The sequence below is a fragment of the Aythya fuligula genome, chromosome 3 (genome assembly GCF_009819795.1).
Source record: "Aythya fuligula isolate bAytFul2 chromosome 3, bAytFul2.pri, whole genome shotgun sequence".
Lineage (NCBI taxonomy): Eukaryota > Metazoa > Chordata > Aves > Anseriformes > Anatidae > Aythya > Aythya fuligula.
In genome coordinates, this window is record NC_045561.1 from 79,950,829 (window position 1) to 79,973,591 (window position 22,763).

Here is a 22,763-nt window from a genome sequence, read left to right on the forward strand (position 1 = left end):
GACTATAGTTGATTTTGTTATCAAGCTTCTTTAGGTTACGGTATTATACTGTCCTTTTATGTTGAAGTTAAATATGCAGGAGGTTATGTGTAATGTTACTGAGTATGAAGAGAGAAAATTATCTGAAAGTAAAAGCAAGCCACTTCTACCACTGAACATCCAAACTACATTTCCACTTCCTTTGAAGCAAAAAAGGATGACTGTGTAATAATACTATAATGTACAATGGCTTGGGCAACAAACATAAATGAGGACCAAAGTAGTATTTTCTGATTTGTTTTCTTCTGGACAAATGGGCTTAGTGTCATTTTTCTTCAGTCTGTAAGCTCTGTTGTGTCTGGACAGCTATTTCTTCAAATTGCACTTATTTTCCAGTTGTATAAAACTCTTCATCTACATTGTGGATAGAGTGCATTAAGTTATTCCCCGTTGTGCACAGCTGGAAACTATTCTTGCTGCAACATTTTGTTTGTTTTGTCCCAGTTTTTTCTCCCCACTGTGTTCCCACACACTAGCATAGCTTCATGCTGCAACAGACAAGTATCTCTTTTCCAGTGGCACTTCTTAGAACATCAGAAATTGACATATTCTCTTTTGTCTTTTAGTACAAATTCAGTGGCAAACAGCTCTGCTTGATTGCATGAACATTTCAAAGCACAGACTAGGAAGATTGGCTTGAAAAGTTAGACATACTTAGGCAGGCTGTTTTATTTGCTTCTTTGAAGAGACTAGGGGATATTTTGAGAAGACTTAAAGGAAATACACCCTGCCAACTTATTGGTGTTTAGAAGAGTGGATTATGCAGGTCTTAAAAGAGCTTTCTTTGAAGGCAAAAAATTTTCTTCAGTTGTGATGCTTTAATAACGACACAAAGAAATCCCAAAACTGGTAAAACCATGTTTGTATTCTATCTTGGATTTTTTTTTTTTAAATACTATTAGGAAACAATACTGATTTTTTTTTTTTAAACTTAGCATTTTGCTTATGTGTCCACACACTACTATTATTTATATTAATTTTCTCTCAGTAAAGTGGAGCACAGATCCTACCACTGAGTAACCACAATCTAGATATTAAATAATACTGAATGCAAAATTTCACATCAACCATTATCTGTCAAGAAGAAAGGTTATAGACCCTTATTTCAGTGTGTAATTGCAATGGTCTTTCTTCTTCCAATTTTTCTTCTCTTTCTCAGTCTCCCCCACTCAAGCAGTTTCTTCTGTCATCTCCATTAGAGGTGTCTATGAATATATATACATATATATATAATACACATATAATATATATAATATATATATAAAATATATAAAAGAGGTGTCTTATCTGCTATCTACTGTTACTAATTGATGGTTTCTTTTTGTCACTCAGCATGGCTGTCACTATGCAGTAGCATAAACCTAACAGAGGTTATAATCTGGGTTATATTTCCTTGGTGATTCTTGCTTTCATTCTATTGCCACAGTGTCCTTCTAGTAAGATGTATCCCACCAGATGTTCTGTAGACACAAGATGCTGATGAGATTCAAATGGGATTTTCAATTCTCCATGGGTTATGTGAAGGGAAGAAAATAAAACTATGTCAGAAGTGGTAAATGCTAGGAAAATTGATGTACAAAGCAATTATTTTGTTTACATTTACATCTAGTTTCAGTACCTCTCCTTTGCTGTAGCTGCTTCTTGACACATTTTAAAAGTAGGTTATTCCAGTGACTATCCCCACTTCATAATGAACCTGTAATCACTGTTCAGCAGCTGGAGATATAGTTAATATATTTGATTTCCCATTAGAATCCTTCCATCCCCTCTCAGCAAGGGAAATCAACTAGGTCTTGCAGTGTGCTCTAGAGGTCAATCAAATTGGGGTCAATCTATCTGGGAGGAGAGTGAGGGTGAGAGTGAGACTGAATTCAAAAGCTGACAGGCTTTATGAAAATGTCTTGTTCCTGCTACTTGTGTATCTTGTGTGCTTCTGCTGATCTCAACTACTGCAATAAAGCATGTGGAAAATCTGACAGTTGGCAAAGAAGTAGGTAAGTAATAAGGCATGACAAAATAAGGCGGGGTGCCAGGCATCAGATTGGTGGTTTTTATTCCACTGATACTCATTGAACTTGTATGAGCATGGACGTTGGTGAGGAACGTGAAAAGTACATAAAAGAACACATGTGAAACTGGGCTCTTGTTTTCCTGTATGTTGTGGGATCAGGAAAATGTAAGACAATGAATCAGGTAATACTGTTCTGCAGAAAATTTCAAGGAAATCAACAGTCTCAGAGAATGTTCTGAGAAGTGGTAGGATAAGTAGCTATTAATGAGACCTCTATGAATGTAAGGTAATAATGGGAAATAGTATAGAGGATTGTGGTTTGTGTAAAAAATGAATATTGGCAAAAATATTATGGTTTCATTAGCAAAACCAAAGTTACACTTACATTCCAACTTGAGTGGACCTTGATGTGGGGCTATACGTGCCACAACCCTTAATAAGAAACAGCTACAGGTACGTATTGGAACAGCAACATTGACTCTGTTCAGTCTTGGAAGCTGGAAAGGTTTAGGAAAAGTTTGCTTAGGAAAAACATGAAAGAAATATGAATACAGTGATGCCTCCGTGGGTAAAACCTGCAATAGCCAGTGATTTAGGGATATTTAGAGCTGACAGTTGCATACGAAGCCCTTCAGGTTTAGCAGTCCCAGAGGAACCTTGTGCTATGTATTATTCCAATTGTTTTTTAACCCACTCTTGCTTCTACTAACTAAACTTACCCTGTGGTACTACTAACTAAACTTACCCTGTTCACTTCCATGCTAAACCCATTTATGATTCTATATATAGCTATATAATTTTATATATCTCCCATAAAGATCTTTTCCCAGCAGAAGGCTTGCAGACTATGTATTTCCATGTTCAGAAGTCAATCTACAGGTCACACCTTTGATCTCATCATACCTTTCTTTACCTTTTAATTCTGCCGTATCGTTTTGGAGATGACACTTGAGAAATTTTGTACAGTTACTGAGTTGTTGTTATAGATGGATCCATGCAATAATGTAATGACTTTTTTCTATTCCTTCAGCTAATATTTTCATTGAAATATCCATAATAACTCTTTCAGGGTGGTAATAGCTGGTGCAGAGCCTATCATATTTTACCCCAGTGTATTAATTTCCATTCCTCACTTCATCTGCTATTTTATTGCCTAGACAGACCATACCGTGATTTTTTTCTGCAACTCTTTGTAGTTTTGTCCTTAGTTTGATTATGGTGAAAACTTCTATTATAAATAAACTGTCACCTTATTATCTTCTTTTAAAATTACTTTTTTTTTTTTTTTTTTAACTTTTAAAATTACTTTTTAAATTACTTTTTAATTAAAATTACTTTTAATCTTCTTCTTAAAATTACTTGTTTAACTATTGAACAGAACAGGTAAAGATCACTGTGGTTTTCCAGTGTTATTTCCCATTTTCTTTTTTGTTTGTTTGTTTGTTTTTGTTTATATAATTATCTCTTGAGTTGTCCTCATATGTCATGATAGCTTAGTTCCTTTAATGGCCTTTGCAGAATCTTGCAGAATCTTGTCAAAATGAATTTAATCTAAATATTTTGAATTTGGTGCATCACTAATACGGGTACATTTATGCTTGACAATTTCTACAAGAGCTCTGGTATTGATAAAGGATGAACTGTGAGGTTTCTGTTAAAAAATAAATTAATTACCACTAGACTCAATGTATCATACTGATCCAGGCATCCACTATTTTTGTCTTTAAAACAGATATTCAGATCTGCTTTGATCCAGGAAGCTTTTAAAAAACTGACATTATTAGTTAGTGCTTTGGTACCAAGCCCTATTTAAGTAGTACAGTGGCAAGGCAGAAGTTGATTTCATTGGAGTTTGTAGGTGAAAATCACCTACCTATTACTACTGATTAACTGCTGTTCAGTTTACCTTTTTCTAAATTTATTTTTTTCCTAAAAGTGTTTCTGTTGGCATCATGTGCTAGACATCAGTAATTCTGTAAGAGATGAGCATGTTTTTTTTTTAGTTGCAAACTTTTTTTGATTACCCTTGCATGGTACACTATTTTAGAGAACTTGTTTAGTTTTTGTGTTATTTTCCTTTTATAGATTAATCATCTGTCAACACTAAACAATCTGTCTATCAGGCTTCTATCCATAGAAGCTCAGTGGAATATGTTGCAGGCTCACAGACCTAGGTGTAAAGCAGAAAGACAGAAAGATGGCCATACCTATTTCATCAGTTGGAATCTGAGACTGTGCTTCTCTTCATGAAACAGACATCTGTTGAAAAACAGAAATTGAGCCCAAGCTGTTAAAGCCAAAGTCTAATTACAAACCAACCTTTTCTCTCTCTTTTCTTGCAATTGTTGCAATTTCTAGAATTTTGGTATTTAAAGGTAGAAATTATGTGAATTCTTTTTTTTTTTTTTTTTTTTTTTTTTTTTCCAGTAACACAAAGGAGGGAAGATTGATGTAGCTAGCAGTTGAAAGGAGTGGAATTTCTCTGCTTGCACTTGAGCTACACAAAGTAGAGATAATGTGCTTCTGACTCAGATTTATTTTACCCAGTCTTTGCACTGGACCAAGTGATTACTAAATGTTTTTGGCAATAAAGGAAGGAGATCTTTCTGTAATTATAGTAGATCATGCTTTGCAAGTATTTCATAGCAGGATGGCTGTAGAATTCAAGGTAATATTGACAACTAAATAAAATTTATAATTTAGTGAGCAATTGACTTTTAAGATGCACAAAAGTAGTACACCACTTTTAAAATATTTCTTCTGTGTGATTGTCATCACAAAAAATAAGGCAAAACTGTCTAAAAATTAAAGTGGGTTGTTGTGAGCTCTCTTGACTACTTTCACTTACTATGGTTATGGTTGGATAAATGTGAATTCTAAAAAAGATAGTATATATTAACATCATGAACATTCACATTTTTTATTTCAAATTCAAGTGGCCTAATTAAAGGATTCAGGACAACAAATGCTTTCATCTTCTGTGTTGCTAGAATCTCATGAATGTTTTGCAAAAAAGTGTTATATTAACTACTAGAAAGCAATATGAAAAGCATTGCTTCCTCCGTTCCATCAGGCTTGCCCATCAAATATTATTTAAAAGCAGAGCCTTATTTTGGGCTCTGCAAAGCACTGTCCCAGAATTAGTGCAGAGCTTAGCATCACTTCTCTGACTGGCAGAAAGCATTTGCTTCAGCCACAGCCATAGCGTGAATTCCTCTGAACATCTAAGAAAATTTATGGACTGGCAGAGAAGGAAAATGATACAGGAAGCAACTGATAAGTGACATAATCCTTTCCTAATGGGTAGAGTAGAATTTTGTTGTTGTCCCAGTTCTAGTTTTGCTTCTGCCTCTTCTGAGTAAGCTCATGTGACTTCATCCTGAGCTGTGTAGTAAGGGAGTCACAAGGGTCTTACATTCCTGTACCGGATAGGTACTATAACTAGATCAGTCATTAAAGCGGATTGGTATTTTCTCTAAAGAATCAATAAATAAATCCTACTGTGTGTGATGTTTATTGGAAATTGCCAAATCTATAATTTGCAATTCAAAAAATAAAGTGTGTCAGAGGAATGCCCCCTTTAGGTAAATGTGGCCATTTTACAACAGCTAATAATTACGTAAATGTGATCTGAGATTTGATGTATGGCATCTCATGGTAGGAAATGCAAGTTTAAAGGGAAGAGAATGTGAATTCCACCTACCACTCAAGGGAAAATGAATTATTTCTCCCATTCCAAAACATCAACCTGATGCAGAAAATTTCCCTTCAGCTCCCTCAAGGAAAGCTGTAGGCCTGAACATGAATGCTCTTAATGCTTCTTTGAAGCACAGACTATTTGAAAAAAGTTCAAATAGGTAGTTGTTAATTATAATTTTAACTTGTTAAAATTATGGTGCCATCAATACAAACCATAAGCACTGGCTAAGGGGTGGGAAGACTTTGTGCACCTCCTACTCCCTGCTTGCCAGATCCATTCCTGTGAGCCTGCAGGAAGTGGAACACTGCACACTCAACACAGTCTCTTCAGTGCTCATTTAGGTGCCTGTGTTTGCACTGATTATGGACAAGGATGTATGGTACTTTTGCACTAAATTACACTGCACATAAAAGAGGCTACCTGAGAGTGAATTTTTATTCAAACCAATGAGCTTCTTAAGTACTCTATATTTACCTATGTCTCAAATTAAAATTTGGGTTAAAATTTATAATATTGATATCATTTGTGTATAGACACACAATGTGTATATTTTTATAATTTTGTGATTCTGGAGGATTTTTGCATGTTCTTTTTCATCTGTTACACTATTTTTTGAAGGAATATTTTTCCTGATTTTATGTACTGCAATTCATTTCACATAGTATCGAGTCCTTTTAGCAGGCTCCCTTTTGAGGAAATAAGCTACTCTGCTCCAAACAAAATGCCAGATTCTGTGTTAAGACTAAATGATTACTGTCTTTTACACTATTAACTTTACACAGTCTAAAGAGAGAATAATGAGACTGTAAGTCAACATAGGAGGTTCCACAGCTATTAACAATTCATCTACTCTGCTTACACCGTTTTTTTACCATGTGCCCCCATTGAGGAATACAGCAAATATCACTGATTGCATTGAATAAAAATATAAGGACAACTGTATAGATTCTCAAATGTGATGAAAATGGGCTGTAATCTGTACAGAAGAAAGCTACAAAATCAATAAAATCTCAACTACTGATTGACTATACAAATTACACAGGTTAGTAGCTAATTGGTTGCCTTGAACAAGTGGGGTGTTTAATATGGTTCTAAAGCGAGCGTGAGAGTCACTAACTCACGGTGTCGGAGGACAGCTGTACCATGACCACCCAAGCTTGGTAATTAAATGGCACACAGGTTAATTGCAGACAGGAGACTGGAGTTAAAGGACTGAAAGGAATCACTTGAATAGTGTTCTCTATAGAGGAAAAAGAAAGTCTTTTTAAAGAAATCTTTATCAATGTACAATAATTGCAAATTCAGTTTTGATTAAAGACTTATTTTAAAGCTTTAATAATAATACAATAGGGTTATAAACTGAATGAATTACAGAAGAGTGCATTTGGGGCCAGTGAAAATTGCCACCATATAATTCTGAAGATGATTTCAATCCATACCTTAGAATTTTGTTGTTGTTTTGGTTTAACCTCCAGCCATGACAAATTATGCTTTTAAGGATACAAAACATTGATTTTCATGTGAACATATAAATTCAACCCATCACATCAGTTTGTCTCCATAGATCGATTTTATCATGGCTCAAAGATTTTGATCAGTATTTATTGGGAGGGAGTGTAAACCACCTTAACGATGGTTCTTCATATGGGTTATAATTTTTATAGCTTACTGCTACATGAAACTCAGTTCAGCAGAGCAGTCAGACGTGTTTAAGTGCTGTGGTGAATGAGAATTATAATATATCACACAGCAAGAGCACCTGAGGAAAATAACAACAGCGCTGTTGTAGAAGATATAATACTGTATACATTATCCTCTTCTTGAGGAAAGGGGAAGAGGAAACAAACCATGCATGGCAGATGTTGTTCATGTTGCTGCATGAATTACTCAGTTTCTCTAATGGCAAGGGTGACTGTGAGGTCCTAAGCAGAACAGTAAGATAGTGTAACACAAATGATGCAGTCTGTGAGGGAAAAGCTTCTCCATGGAGATGTAAGCAGAAAGGAAGAGTAATAGGGAGTTTTCATGGGTATTTGCGTACAATGATTCAAAGCCCAATTGGGTAGGCAGTCAAAATAATGGTTTGGTTATGAAAAAAAACAATTTGATGATCCTTTTTACGTTTCCATACCGTATTTTCTCCTCTGACATTCTGCTCCTCAAGATATAACCAGAGGGTACCAATTTGAATTTTAGAAGGGCATGAGGGGGAAATCACCAGTATAATGGCTTTATTCTAAATTCTGGATTCAAAGCCAAAGTCGGTGGTGCTTTCTGTGTTTCATTACTTCTATAGTTGTTGAAAATAAAGCCTTTGCTTAGATGCCATAACAGATGTTATGTTCATTTGTGATTGTATTGCTAAATTCACCTTGCTTTTGCCCTCTGTTACTTTTGTTTATGATTTTATTTTATTTTGTTTCCAGGATTGTTTCCTGCCAGTGCTGAACCTGGCTACTAATGCTCTCATCACCACCAATGCTACCTGTGGAGAAAAGGGTGGGGAAATGTACTGCAAACTTGTTGAACATGTTCCCTGGACAGCCTGCAAGGAACCCTCAGTGCCGTATTTGTGATCAAAGAGCAGGGTTCCACATCGTACGTGCACCATTTTCATTTTGTTCCTTTAAAATAATTTTTTTCCTAGTGGTTGTAGATACTCAGCAGACAAAGATGTATGTCAGAGGCCTGATTACTCTGAGATGGTCTACCTCTTCCTTTATTAAATTAAGTAACCACATCTCTTCCTTTAGTATTTCAAATCTGTATGTGTTACATATACTTAGGTAACTGAAGCTTTAATTGAGAGCAGTAAGTGGAGAGAGAAGCGAGGTTCAGATTTAGGAAAATCTAAGTATCTACAGCTGTTGTTGGCTTCTCTTCATATAAGTTGACCATGAATGAAAAACAGATTACTCTTTCTGTATACTTATATACAGAATTTGAACATTTCAGCCAGCCAAACAACATCTGAAATTTCAGTTAGGGCTAACTAACTGTTGCTGTTTAAGCTGGCTGGCACCTAAGCACCACACATTTGCTCCCCGCCCCAGTGGGAGGGGGGAGAGAATTGGGAAAAGAGTAAAAGCTTGTGGCTTGAGATAAAGGACAGTTTATTAAGACAGAAAAGAAAGGAAATAATAATGATAATAGTACTGCTAATAATAACGTGTATAAAACAAGTGATACACAGTGTAATTGCTCACCACCTGCTGAGCGATGTCCAGCCTATCCCCAAACAGCCAGTATCCCCCACCCTGGGCAGCCACCCCATATTAATTGCTCAGTATGACTCCATATGATATGGAATACCCCTCTGGCAAGTTTGGGTCAGCTGTCCTCGTTCTGACCTCTCCCAGTTCTTTGTGCACCTCCAGCCTGCCCAGCATGAGAAGCTGAAAAGTCCTTGACTTAGTGGAAACACTGCTCTGCAACAATTAAAACATGTTATCAACATTATTCTCATCCTAAATCCAAGATACAGCACCATACCAGCTACTAGGAGGAAAATTAACTCTGCCCTAGCCAAAACCAGGACACTAATCCATTTTTTTTTTTTTTTTTTTATTAGTTTGAAGTTAATTTAATTTGACTGAGCCAGCAAAAAGAAGATTAGACAATGAAACTGATTGGTTTAATTGCTTAAGTTTTAATATTAAAATTGATCTGCACAAACGTTGTTTTTCTTAAGACTGCCAGCAAGCAAAATCAATTATCACAAATAACTCACTATCATCAGGTTCAGAGATGTGCGTTTCTTACCAGTTATGAATAATTTGGAAAATCAAAAATAAGAGAATTTCTGTCTTAATTGTACAAGTTTAATTTCATATAAGCTTGCAATGAAAGACATTAATAAAATTAACCTGGTCAAATATTTCTGGACATATTGACACTGCAGACGGTAGAGGATGTAGAGACTCTTGATACAGCTTTTAATGGAATAGATGCGGTGTTAGTAGAGGCATACAGAAGCATGAAGTTTCCTGAAGACAATCTCTCTTTTTTTTTTTTTTTCCAGTTGTTTACCTCTAAAACTTAGACTAGACATATTTATACCTTATGACAAAGCATACTTAAGCATGGGGTTAAAGCCACAGGAAAAAAAAAATAATAATTATCTTCTAACTTGCTAACTCTACACAGGATGAGCAACCTGTGGTATAGCTTTCCAGAAAGAAGCCTCTCCTTAGAAACTTCCTTCCTGGGCCACCCTTCCTAGAATTATTTTACCAATTACACAGTCTTTTCCTAATAGCTAATCTGCATCTTTCCTGCAGAAATTCAAGTATATTATGTTTTTCCTAACCTCAGCCAACACAAGGAATGGATTACTTCCATTTTCTTTGCAGAAGTCTTTTTACTTACTTGAGGGTTGCTATTATTGCTCTGTCCAGTTTTTACACTAATCTATTCCTTTTCTGTCTTTCTCCATATGGGTTGAATTATCTAGAACTCTATATAAACCGCAGTTCTCAGTTTTCTGTAGAGGTTTTCATCTGTATTAAAATTCACCTGAGCTCTTACCAGTACTGCAGAGAGATTCAGGTTTCCTTCAGAATAAGCAGATTATGTTGTTGTTTACACATCTAATTAAGGTATTTCCCCTTTTAGGTTGTGTGATTCCACTGAGAGATATTTAGCTAGTTGGCCATTGTAATCCCCAGATGCTTTCTCACTAAATGACTACCTAGCCACTTTCTCCCTATCTTGTATTTACAAAGCAAATTATAATTGCCCCATTATAGATTACTTCAATTGTCTGAACACAGTTGCAACCTACTTTTTTCCCCCAAGGTCATTTTTCAAGTTTTGATGGCTTCTTTAATTGTAGTAAATGCTGTCTTCTCAGGAAAGATCATGCATATGTATTGTAGCAATGTAAGCGTTGAAATGATTTTACATTATTGTAGTGGGTCTCATTCAGAAGATTATTTTTTTTTTTTTTTTTTGGCTGCGTTTAGACTGCCAGAAACACTGTGTGATGTATTCTGTCCTTTCTTTACAGAAGAGCATTTAGACATTCGTGTACATCATACAATTATCATTTTTTTTATCAACTTTGTTTAACTCCAATAAATAAATAAATAAATAAATAAATAAATAAATAAAAGGGAGCTGTATTGCTTTGTCTCCGTGTTCCACCTATAGATGCATATATGTTTATACCGCCTTCTTCATTGTTGCCATTTATGTATTTAAACACCTCATCTGAATGATATGTATCCACATTTTCCCTCTCTCCTATCCTTTTTCTAAATTTGTGAGACTGTTTAGCTTCAGAATGACTAGCCTTTTGTTGCCAACCTCATCTCTTTTTAAGGTTTTTAAATGTTCATTTGGCAGAAGGAAGTGCTTTATTTAAACAAAGTTAGCTCATTAATGGGAGAACCACGTAATGTAACCAGAGTTTAAATGCCTAGAATGTGTGAGTTTGGAGTGCCTCCCCTTAATTACTGTAGTAGGAAATGAACGCAGATTCCCTGGTTCATCACATGTGAGCCCAAATTAAAGAAGAGAGTTTGATGGGTTCAGTCTGTACGTTCCCCCCATCCTTGTAATCCATTAGAGAGACTGGTCCTTGAACGGCATTTGCAATCCAGTCCATTTTGCAAACACTGTATAATTTTCCCGTCCTTTTAAAAAGGTAAAAAAAATGCCAACAATTAATCATTTTTCAAATTAATTATGATTAAACTTTCATAATGGTGATTACAATTAACTGTCAATTCATCTCCCAACTGTCCTTCTCATGATTTATGTTTATACCAGTTTCACCTGAAGAGACTTGCATCAAAATTTCCAATTAGACAGTTTCTGACACAATCACTGAAGAGCTCTGAGTTTGATTTACAAATGATTTTTTGCTAGCACTCATTTAAAGTTAAAGTTTGTAAAGATGATCAGAGATCTGAGAATTGACAACATGTAAGGCTTGGGTGTTATTTTTTTTTCTTTTTTTCTCTTCAATAGAAAGATAATGCTGCTAACAATGCCACTTGTAGTGTATATCCTAACTGGCAGATGTTGGTGCTCAGTAATGCCACTGAATAATTTGATTTTTAAATTAAAATTTTCACATTTTTAATTTTGCAGGCTTATACCTTCTCTTACTCCCACAAAGCCCTTTAATTGTATCCTTAAATATGTTCAGACATTCTGGCTTTCCTTAATGAGCTAGTACTCCTGTCCTCCACAGGTGGTTGATGTAGCAAGAAAACAGAGACAAAGACTGTCTATCTTACTGGTTTATTTAAATAATAATTAGAATAACAAGGAAATTAATCAGTTCATGAATTAATTATTTGGAATACTAGGATGAGCTAGTAATGAAACATATTCTAGTTTTATATCCAGAATATGCCAGTTTAGAAATCTATCCATAATGAGAGGGGTTTGATTTCTCTGACCTCATTATGTTCTTGCTGACAGAATGCACATAGAAGAAACCTACTATATTTGAATTACCTTTGTGTTATTTTCACCATAATGTACAGACTTGCTCTAGGTAATTAGGGACTTCAAAATGCATCAGATAGAACCTCATATCTTTTAAAATTGAGATTTTGGTATTCTCAAGTTCATACAGGAGACAGTCATGAACTGGCCATAAAAAGTAACATAGAAAGTTGAGTGTTATTTTTCTCAGTCTAAGTAACATTAAAATACCATGTAATTAAATTTCATTAGATTATAATATCTTGAATTCTAACAATAATTTAGTTCTGTAAATATTGTTTTATCCCAATTATTTTGGATTTATTTATGACACTGCAACAGAGTAAACATGGGCATGAAAAATAATGCATCTTGGACTTAGATATTAATGGTTTATATGTTAAAAATGAGCTATCTTTGTACATGTGTTTGTGAGTCAGACAATTTTCCTGTTGAGAAATATATTCTGTAATTATTCATGAATCATCTTCTCTGTAACAATTTCTGAATTATTTCCTGAATTATTGCCATATGCTTAGGAATGCAAGTACCAGAATTACTGTGATCTCTGCTTTCCCTGCACGCCAGACCTCGGGATTCTGATTTGTTGTTTCTATTGCAACATTTAATGACTTTGCAGTACTTAAAACTTTGAAAGATTGCAGGAAGTGTTCACACCATCTGATTTAGATGCCTACATTTTCTGTAGACTCAGGAGAGCCTCCAGTTGTATTTATTTAGGTAATAAAAGTAACCTCTTTGCAATGCTAACCAAATTTCAGGGGCTAATATTAGATGAATATTCTAGTAATGATAAGCCTGAGACTGCTCCAAGAGCAAAAGAAAAAAAAATATTTCCTGCTTTTTCTTTTAATGTGCTACCTTGTTAGTTCTGTAGTTGCATTTTAATCTAGAATTTAGATCTAAACCCATTTATATATCTGAATTACTCTTAAATACATTTATATATTTCTGTTACTCTAACAGAACGACATCCAATAACAAACGCAATTGATGGCAAGAACACTTGGTGGCAAAGCCCTAGTATCCAGAATGGAATTGAATATCATTACGTGACCATTACATTGGACCTCCAACAGGTAGATGGCTTCTGTTTGTTTTTATAAAGGCTTTCTTTCTTGCACAATATCTCACCTGGATCATTTTCCTATTTGCTTTGTGTGGCTTTTATATAATGAACACTTTCTTGGCTTTTCTTGTAATTTTTTTTTGTCATTTTTATGGGTAATGCTGACAGACCTGTTCATTTTAATATTGTGTACCAAATTAAAAATAATTTTCATATGTTTTTATGAAATCACATTTAACATTATATTAAATATAGCCTTTTTTTCCAAACATAGCTTCTGGTTTGGCTCTGTAAAGTCAATTAAAAGAGTGTTCCATGTACTCATTAATAAAAGTTTATGTTTAGACTAATATTGTTTATTGTATCAATAATATAGTTTTATTCACTGCAACAGTATTTCAGCTATGTTAGTGATACATGCTCAGGTAGTGGATTATTTTGAGAGACAGCCTGGAGAGTAAAAGGAGGTGTTTGGCTAAAGTAGTCTTTAAATAAATTGCCTTTTGTTACTAAAACTGTGCTTGACAGCTGTAGCCAGACAGAATGAATTTATCTGATGCTTATAGAAATGCTATATAAATTCCAGGAATGTAAAAAAGTGAATACGAGAGCTGATGGTAAATCATTTTATTTTCATTATGCAATGATAAATAAAGAACAATTACCTGGTACCGAAGCTATTCATCATGTTATTAAACTTGACCATTTTGGCATTCAATTAACTAGATAACAAAGTAATCTGTTTGTTTGTTTGTTTTTAGCCCTTAGTCTTCTCTGGTCTCATTCAAGTTGCAGACAAATATAGGCCAGCCACAGACAGAGGAAACATACTCAGTTTTCCAGCTGTTTAGAAAAAAGGGGAGGTGCTTTCTCTGATTCCAGTTCCCAGTTCCCCCTTCCTCTCAGATCTCTTCAATAAGATTGGTTTTCTGTTTTGGTCTACTGTTAGTATTTTATCAGCTTTACTTGGAACCTGCCTATCCTTATCTCCCTTCTTTCTCATTCACCTTTAGTTAAAGAGAGCAATATCACTAGAAAGGCTTGAATAAAGCATAGCTTGATAGAAAGAGTGAAGCCAAAGGTATTGCATGGAGCCATCAGCAGTCATGCATATGTAAAATTTTGTTTTAAGAGATCATAATCTTAACTTAGTCCAGAACTCAGAACTTCAGCAAGGCTTAATGAAGAGTATAATACTTGATTTCTAGTTTTTGCTGATTATTACATTGAAACAAACTATCACCCAAATGATATCTGATGGTGAAATTTTTTTTAAGTACTTTGTGACAATGAAGTACTTGGAAGTCTCTTTACTGCTTCACACCTGAAAAAGCCTTTGAATCTTGGAAGAATTATTTGCATTTTGGCTTTGGAGTTATTATTTGTATTGCCAAAAATAATAATAATGACAACAAAAAAATCCTACATCTGTGTCCTTGGCCTTGTATCTGCAAAAATATTTAGTGTGTTTCTGTTTCAATCAACAGAGCTGAACTCTTTTAGAGAAGTTTAAGTTCCTGTGCATTATCAAGCTATTTTTAAAATGTCTTTTAAAATTTCAGAGTTTGGTAAGCCTGTACAATGGGAATTGTGCCTCTTGTTGGTTCTGATCTATTAATGTGATAGGACCCAAGGGAATGGCTTCAAGCTGTGACATGGGAGGTTCAGGCTGGATATAGTCAGGAACTGGAACAGGCTCCCCAAGGCAGTGGTCATGGCACCGAGCCTGACAGAGTTCAAGAAGTATTTGGACAATGCTCTCAGACACATAGTATTATTATTATTTTTTGGGTGGTCTTTTGGTGACCTAGGAATTGGACTCAATGATCCTTGTGTGTCCCTTCCAACACAGATATTCTACGATTATATATAAGTAGCTCTTGAGCACATTAGGACCGAATTAGCACTCTAGTGATCTTACTAGAACTTTACTTTTTTTTTTTCCTTTTTTTTTTTTTTCCCCCGTTGTGTCAGTATCTAGCTTGTTATAATAAATTTAAAAACAAACAAACAAACAAAAGGTGTGCGGTTCCTAAAACTTTTATTTATTTATTTATTTATTTATTATTGTATACTCAAAACTAGCTACTGCAGGGCTGGTGACTCCACTGAGGAAAAAGTACAGATTGTTCCAATGTATTTAAAAGGCTTCTTTGTATGCCAGTTTTTCGCCAGTGATCTGAGAATACTGCACCATATTGTGTGGGTTTGTTTTGATGGGTGGATGTGGGAATGTTGTTTTGGTTTTGCATGGTTTTTAAGTGAGACAAGGCTCATGCCTGTTGTCTGTTTCTCCTTTCCCCTTTCCCCCTTGTTCTCTTGCTTATTGTTTCAAGAAAGCTTGGTGGGGCCTTCCACAGGACTAATGCTTATCCCTTCTCTTAAACCCATTCAATTGCACTGGCTGAAATGTAAGAGAACGTGTCAGAGTATGGGTATGTCAGAGGGGTGGGATATGACCCTGTGCTACTGGTACTATCTGACTGACTCTAAATGATGTGAAGAGCATACGTAGAGTTAGGAAGGCATGCTTACTCACCATCTTACATGAACAGCTTTGCTCTGCAAAATGTAGTATGTTGTAGTTTACTTGGCTTTTGGAATTTTCCTTAAGAAATGAGTGTTTGGGGTTTTGAGGAATATTAGGAGTTTTTATTTTCTTGTTTGGATCTTTTGTACAAACAGCACTGTAAGCTTTATTAGAGTAGTCAGTAAAATATGAAATTTCCCTTCCAGCTAATGTCATGGATAGTAGCCATTTTGAATGGTTGAAGGTCACCAGATATCTTTGAGACTTCGCTTAAAAGGAATTCTGTTCTTTATTTTTGCCTTATGTGAGATTTAGTAATTGCTATGTTTGTGTTGATAAATTCTTGCTTTAAGTACAAAAATGCTTGACTTCTTTTGGTAGCATAGAAATAACAAATGACAAACCTACAAGTAATGGACTGTAAATTGCAGGAATGCATTAGTTTGTATGTTATTACTAGTAATTATGATAGCACATGAAATGCTTTCAGCAAATCTTAATTTCATGAAAAAATCAGGAAAATAATTACAATTTTTTCACTTATATAATGCTTGGCCTTTGGGGGTGGCTGCATGTATATATTTTTACTTTATTATGCAGTACAGCCATGTAAAAAATGGTGTATACTAGTTAAGAATAATTAATAAAAATATTTACTTCATACAGTTCAACTTTAGAAGGAGTCAAAATATTTTCAGTTAGCTTGTGAAAAATGCAGTTGTTTATTTGCTTCCTCCCAACAGCTGAGGTGTAACATAGTATTTATAAAAATGCTTTCATATGTAATGGAGGCCAGGCTTCTAATTTACTAAGGTACCTTTGAATTGTACTCCATTTATATTATAAAAATACATGTTGAAATTTGAGACTGTTTTGTTCTCAGCTTCTTTGCTAATTTGCTCTTAACCCTTCAGTTTTCCAGACTTCTTTTGACAATCTTATCTATTTCACAAGAATATTCTGGAACATAATTCATAGCTGTACGTCTGAAATTATTGTTATAGTGCTATTTATCCAGAAAGTGGATAGAGATCAAAATATGAGTGTAGATTTATATAGGAGTCATTCAGACAAATTTAAATGGAGGTTAAAATTGAGAAGTTGAGCTACTCAAGTTATTGCAACTGCAGAGCTGAGTTTGGCAGAGTAGATATATATATATTTACTTTATTGTGCAGTACAGCCATGTAGCACACTAAGTTGTTTCATCTGTGAAGTGCTCGCATACACAGAGAGAATGTGTTCTGCATCTTTGCTGGCTGCATAGGGTCTGTGGATTTGGCCTTAAGACTGATGGGTTCAAGTGCAACAAAATTAACTCAGGTCCAGTGAGTGCAGTGTTTCACAGGACAGAAAATAATTCTTCTCTTATAAAGAAGCTCCTTCTGTTGACTAGCTATGCTTTTTCAAGAAGTACAGAAAAGGGAGGTTGCAAAACAGAAATGGTTGAATTTCCAGGGCAAATATATTCCTTGTATTCATGCTATCTGAAATCCTCATTTGGTTCAATGATTTCAGCGATGTGGAAGAGTAGTAGAGTATCTTTAAAGAAAATTGGCAAATACACAGGGAAAACAATTGGAAGTTTGAGGTGAGGTGGTCAGCCCATCTGTTTCCAATTTCTACATACATCTTTCATACATACTTTCATTAACAAATACCCTGCTGTAGGACATTGGCAATATCCTTGGTATTGCTAAGATGTTTATGCCAGGAGCATATTTATATGGATTTTGATTTTCTGACTAGACACTTTTTACATGTTTATTTTAATGGTGCAGGAATATTTTAATGGTGCAGGAATATTTTATGTGAGTCGTAGACATCAATGAACTCAGGGTGGGTGGACACAGAGTTAATGCTCTGGTGGTAACTGTTGGATTTAATAAGTATATCTTCATTGTCTGAGATTGTGGGGGAATACTTCAGTGTCCAGGAAATCCTTTCTAGGCATATATTTCTAAATAAAAACAAAGTAGTTAACTCTCCTAAGAGCCTCATAAGATCTGGTACTGCAGCAAGAATCACTGAGTAAGCTATATAGTTGCTTTCTCTATAAAGAGACCACAGTTCATCAGTTTTCATTTCCTTAAGCACTGATAGTGTCCCACTCCTTCAACTCTGCTTTTCAACTCCTCCTTCCATGGGAAGAGAACAAGGTTTCTAAGGAATTCTGTTCTTCCTCCATGTAGAAATCACTGCAGTCCTACTTGCCTTTTCTTCTGAAATGTATTCCACCAGTTGCTAGAATATAAGTTTGGACTTTACTGTTTGAGTGGCACATGTTATGCTTTGGAAAGTGGTGTTCCTGGAACTAGATAGAGAACTGAGTAACTGGAAGTAGAAGAATGCTTGAACTTCTCAGAAACACTTTGAGATGCATTTATGACAAGTGGATGGCAATATTCTGTACGTGCTAAGCTCATTATTTTGTAATTCTGTGTTTAGAAAGTTTAGATTTGTTTTTTTTTTGGATGATTTCTTTGTTATTAGATTCACTTCAGTATCCATGAGTACAAATATACATACACATGCAGACAAGCATATATTGTCTATCCTGAAAAAGAATAATATTAGGAAGAGGAAAAGAATTGCAAAACTGAGGGTTTCCTTGTGCTTTCTCTACACAGGAGTGTACAACTAAGTTCTGTAGCAAAAGACACAAATGAGAGAACAAGGAAACTATGACAAGATGAATAGAGAGATTCAGGCTTGGACAGGAAAGTAACAGGATAGTAAGTACATCTGCTGCTATGCTGAGGACTGCCATACATAGTGTGACCTATAATTTTAACATTTGGTTTATATTTGAAACCAGCTGAGAGAAAAATATAAATATTGATACTTTTAAGTGTTCTGGCATTAGTAAACAGTGTGTCACAGGGAAAAAGAAGGAAGTAGACCTGGGAGAGGACTTGTGTTTATTTGTTGCTGATGACACAGATAACTTGCCAAGAAATTTACTTTAGGCTATCTCTATTCTGCATCATGGTCTGAATGTCCATTACCAGCTAAAATGAATTGGGTGTGTTTCTAAGCATATTCTATTGGTTTAGTTTTTTTCCTGAAAAGAATACTGTTTGTGAGCTCTAATTCCAATTCATTCTAATTCTGATTCATTTGTGATGGGAACCAAAGCATACTAACTGGGAGCAGTTGGGAGATTCACCTCATAAGCACTTGCTTATCTGAGCTAAACAGCTAGTGTGGACATTCCATTCTAAGCTCTGTGTCTGAACAGAGTCCATATTTTACACTCAGCCTATCAGATGCTATGCACACCAAAATGGTGGTGTTCCCATATGTTTTAATGCAATATTGCTAACCTTTGTTAGGGTAGGTGAAAAATATGAGAGGAGAAAGCTTCTGTGAAGACACCTTACTTGTGGGACTTTGCTTGTCACTTGCTCCTTGGCTTTGCCAGTATGACTGCTGTGTTGATAGCTGTTTGAAGGAAATGTTATTTTCATCTGTCAGTTCCCTTGATGCATAACATTAGCCAGATCTCTTGGGGGAGCACAGCTCTATTTTAGAGTTCATCACTGTCACACAGCAGCAGAGATCATGTGTTTGTTTGCCAGGGATGACTTGAGGCAAACATGACAAGCACTGTCTTGCAGAATTGTGTTGAAGATGTTGCCCAGATATATGACCAGAATGAGGCAGGTTATCTGTTTCTAGTATCTTTAATTTAAAGAATAGCTGGTTTTGAAAGCTTATGTGAGTGAGTAAATTCTTATTTCCATCACCACTTCTGTTCATGCTTTTTGCTATCCTTTTAGTGTTTGGCTGAAGGTGTTATAAAATGATGGCTATAGCAGGGATTGGCTTGGAGTTGTTGTGTAATGTCAAATATAATGCCACCTTCTCTGACTAGTTATTTGTCTGTCTAGTAAATGACATTAACACTTAATTTTCAAATGATGCCGTTCCCAGAACTTGCTTTTTCAAAGCCTTGGATAGGCAAAGACTATGAATTTACTTAGTCTGCATCCCCATCCAATTAACTTATTTCTTGAGGAAGAAATAGAAAAAGTTTTGAGCCTTGACTACTTACAATTTGGAGCATGATTTTGGATTCTGGAAACATTTCCTGTCTGGCTGGCTTCAAAAGACTGTTGGAATGCTTTGTGTAGAACTCACTCTATACATTTGAACTGCACAATTAGATCCAGTTAAACCCATCCTTTAGTGATTGTCTGAAGTCACTTTTTCAGCCACGGTGAAGTACAATGCATACTAGATGGTAAGGTATTTCACAACAGCATTGCTTCTTTTAATATTAGTTAAAATTATAATAATTAAAAAATATTAATCTATAATAGTCCACAAGACAGTGGCTAAGGAATCAGAATGTGTAGTGCAATGCAGCAAGGGTAAGGTAGCCTTTACACACTATCTGCAAAATAGTATATGAAATATGTATACCACTTTGAATATCTTTGTTTTTCTCTGCTCTGTAATATCAAATACATTTTTGGGAGGTGAGGGATTACAATTAGTATTTTATGAAGAACTGATATCAAATATCAGAATAGCTAAAGGAATAAACAGAAGGTTAATGGCCTTTCAATATATAGAGGGGGCTTAGAAGAAAGACGGAAAAAAGCTTTTTACAAGGACTATAGTGACAGGAAAGGGGACAATGGTTTTAAACTGGAAGAGAGTAGATTTATATTAGATATAAAGAAGAAATGGTGAGACACTGGAACTAGTCGCCCTGAGAAGCTGTGATGTCCTGTTATTGAAAGTGTTCAAAGTCAGGTTGGATGGGGCTTTAAGCAATCCGATCTAGTGGAAGATTTCCCTGCCCTTGGCAGGGGAACTGGTCAAGATGATCTTTTAAGAGTTCCTTCCTGACTAAACCATTCTGTGATTTTATGACAATGCCTAGTCTTGGGATACAAGAAACAGATTAGGAAAATTAAGTACGAGTTGGTCTTCCCATGTTAAACTTGTATACATGTCCAAAGATTTTGCTTTGGTTTTTGGTTAGTATTCTCTCTTTCTCTTTCACTACAGTTATATGCCTTAAATGTCTGAAATACTTTCAAGAAAACTTCTGTAAAGGTAAACCATATGGCTTCTCTTCATCTCCAAACCAAAGCCTAACATGGTTTCTCAGTTCAAACTGAGGTATCTCACCAGCAAATGCCAGTCTGTTTTGTCCATCTTCTCAGATCTTTGTCTAAAGAGAAAAGTGTGAATAGAAGCAAAGCCTGTTCAGTCAGTGATACTGCATTTTCATATGGCTGCTGTTTCTCCCTTCCCAGCCTTCCCCAAACAGTCCCGTGGTCTGGCACTAGCAGTTTTGCTGCCACGTAATGAACCAGATCAGTACCTTGATACTGAAAACTAGCATTGTCCTATTTTGGGAGGGAGTTAGGTTTCTACCAGGTTCTGTTTGGTTTGGGGTGGGGGTGAGGGAGTGGGGGTAGAACAAGCACATATTTCTGGAGGTGGTGGGAAAGCAGTCCCACCCCTTGCAAGAACAGCTGGCACTCTCTGGCTTCAGCTGATGGTAAAGCTTTAAAGTATATAATACTGATCTATGAGCTTTGAGGCAATAAGCTACAGTCCGTATCTGCAAAATGGAGTTGTCATTCTGCATATTTGGCATTGTTTTTGCTTGCATATTAATCATTCTATTTTAAAGTAATGTAAACACTTAAGAATACAAAGCATTTAATTATATGCTCCTCCCTTCTCCCCAAACCCCCCTAAAAAAAAAAAAAGTTCCCTGGTTCAGTTATACCTAAGTGATAATGGATTGTTAAAGTGAAAGCCCTATAAGATGCAGCTAAAACCATGAAATCAAGAATGTAAAATGGCACTTTATATTCTGAATGAAAATGTAAATGGCAAATGAAAATAAATAATGGCATTTGTTCTATATTACTGAAGTCCCCAGCTAATTTTTGCACATGTACCTGGATGTTAGTTAAATTTTTTTATTTTTTTTTTAAAGTTTATTTTCTCTTGTCTGAACATAAATCTCAACGTTTCAGTAATTCTTTTCATTCTTTAGTTTCATAGTTCACTGGTAGTGCAAGAATCAGGTATCAATAGGATGAAAGAAGGCATACATTGCCCTTCGGGTATTCTTTTTAATCAAAGCAAAACTAACGTATTTGAAGTTAGTTTATAATGAAATGTTTTGTAAAAAGCAAAAAAACAACCAAACAAAAACAACAGAAAACAAACAGCACATAAATATACCAGTGATGAACATACTTAGAGAAGATAATTATTATTAATTTTGGAAACAAACAGACCTGTAGTAAATATTTTGACATCACAGTGAACATTTTTAAGAATTATCTGGTTTAGACAGGTTAGCAAGTATACTCTGTTATGTAGTTTCTCATCTGGATTTTGGGGAAGCAAAGAATATGCTTGAAGAGAGTACTTGCTCTGTATGACACTGGTGACAGATGTCATTGAGGCTTCAGTTATTGTCTCAGAATCAAGTTTTTACACATTCATATCACTCAACACAAAAGTCTAAAGAAAAATAAGTGCACACCTATGGCAACCGTCACTCCAATACTACCAGCTGCATTAAGCGTTCAGATGTTCTGATAAACAAGTGTTTGTAAAGTTACTCAAGCTGACTTTTCTGCAGTGTTTAAAAAAGATATATTTTTTTGTTTGTTTTGTTTTTTATTATTCCTGAGAAGTAAAATAATATGTGCAGGGAGTATTCTTCAATGTTTTCTGAAATGCTAGGAAGCCATTTTAGTCCTGAAAGATCAGCTATAATACCCACCATATATAGTGCTGCTAGCTAGGCTGAGTTGTTGTATTAACAATAAATCTCCACAGGATTACTTTGCCCAATTTTTTTTATGCTCCTCACTAAATCAGACTGTAACTTTATTGCTTTGTGGTTAGTCAGAAAGATTTCTACGTAAGCAATTCCTTTCAGCTTCACATCATAATACACTCTGACAAA

At 35.3% G+C, this 22,763-nt stretch overlaps 1 protein-coding gene across 1 annotated transcript in view; it reads left to right on the forward strand.

The window, feature by feature from the left end:
- Positions 1-22,763, forward strand: part of LAMA2 (laminin subunit alpha 2) — a 356,269-nt gene that overhangs the window by 63,435 nt on the left and 270,071 nt on the right. Inside the window, 3 exon segments of the mRNA XM_032185008.1 lie at positions 8,177-8,284; positions 8,286-8,352; positions 13,176-13,288. Of these exon segments, the coding sequence (XP_032040899.1) occupies positions 8,177-8,284; positions 8,286-8,352; positions 13,176-13,288 (288 nt within the window).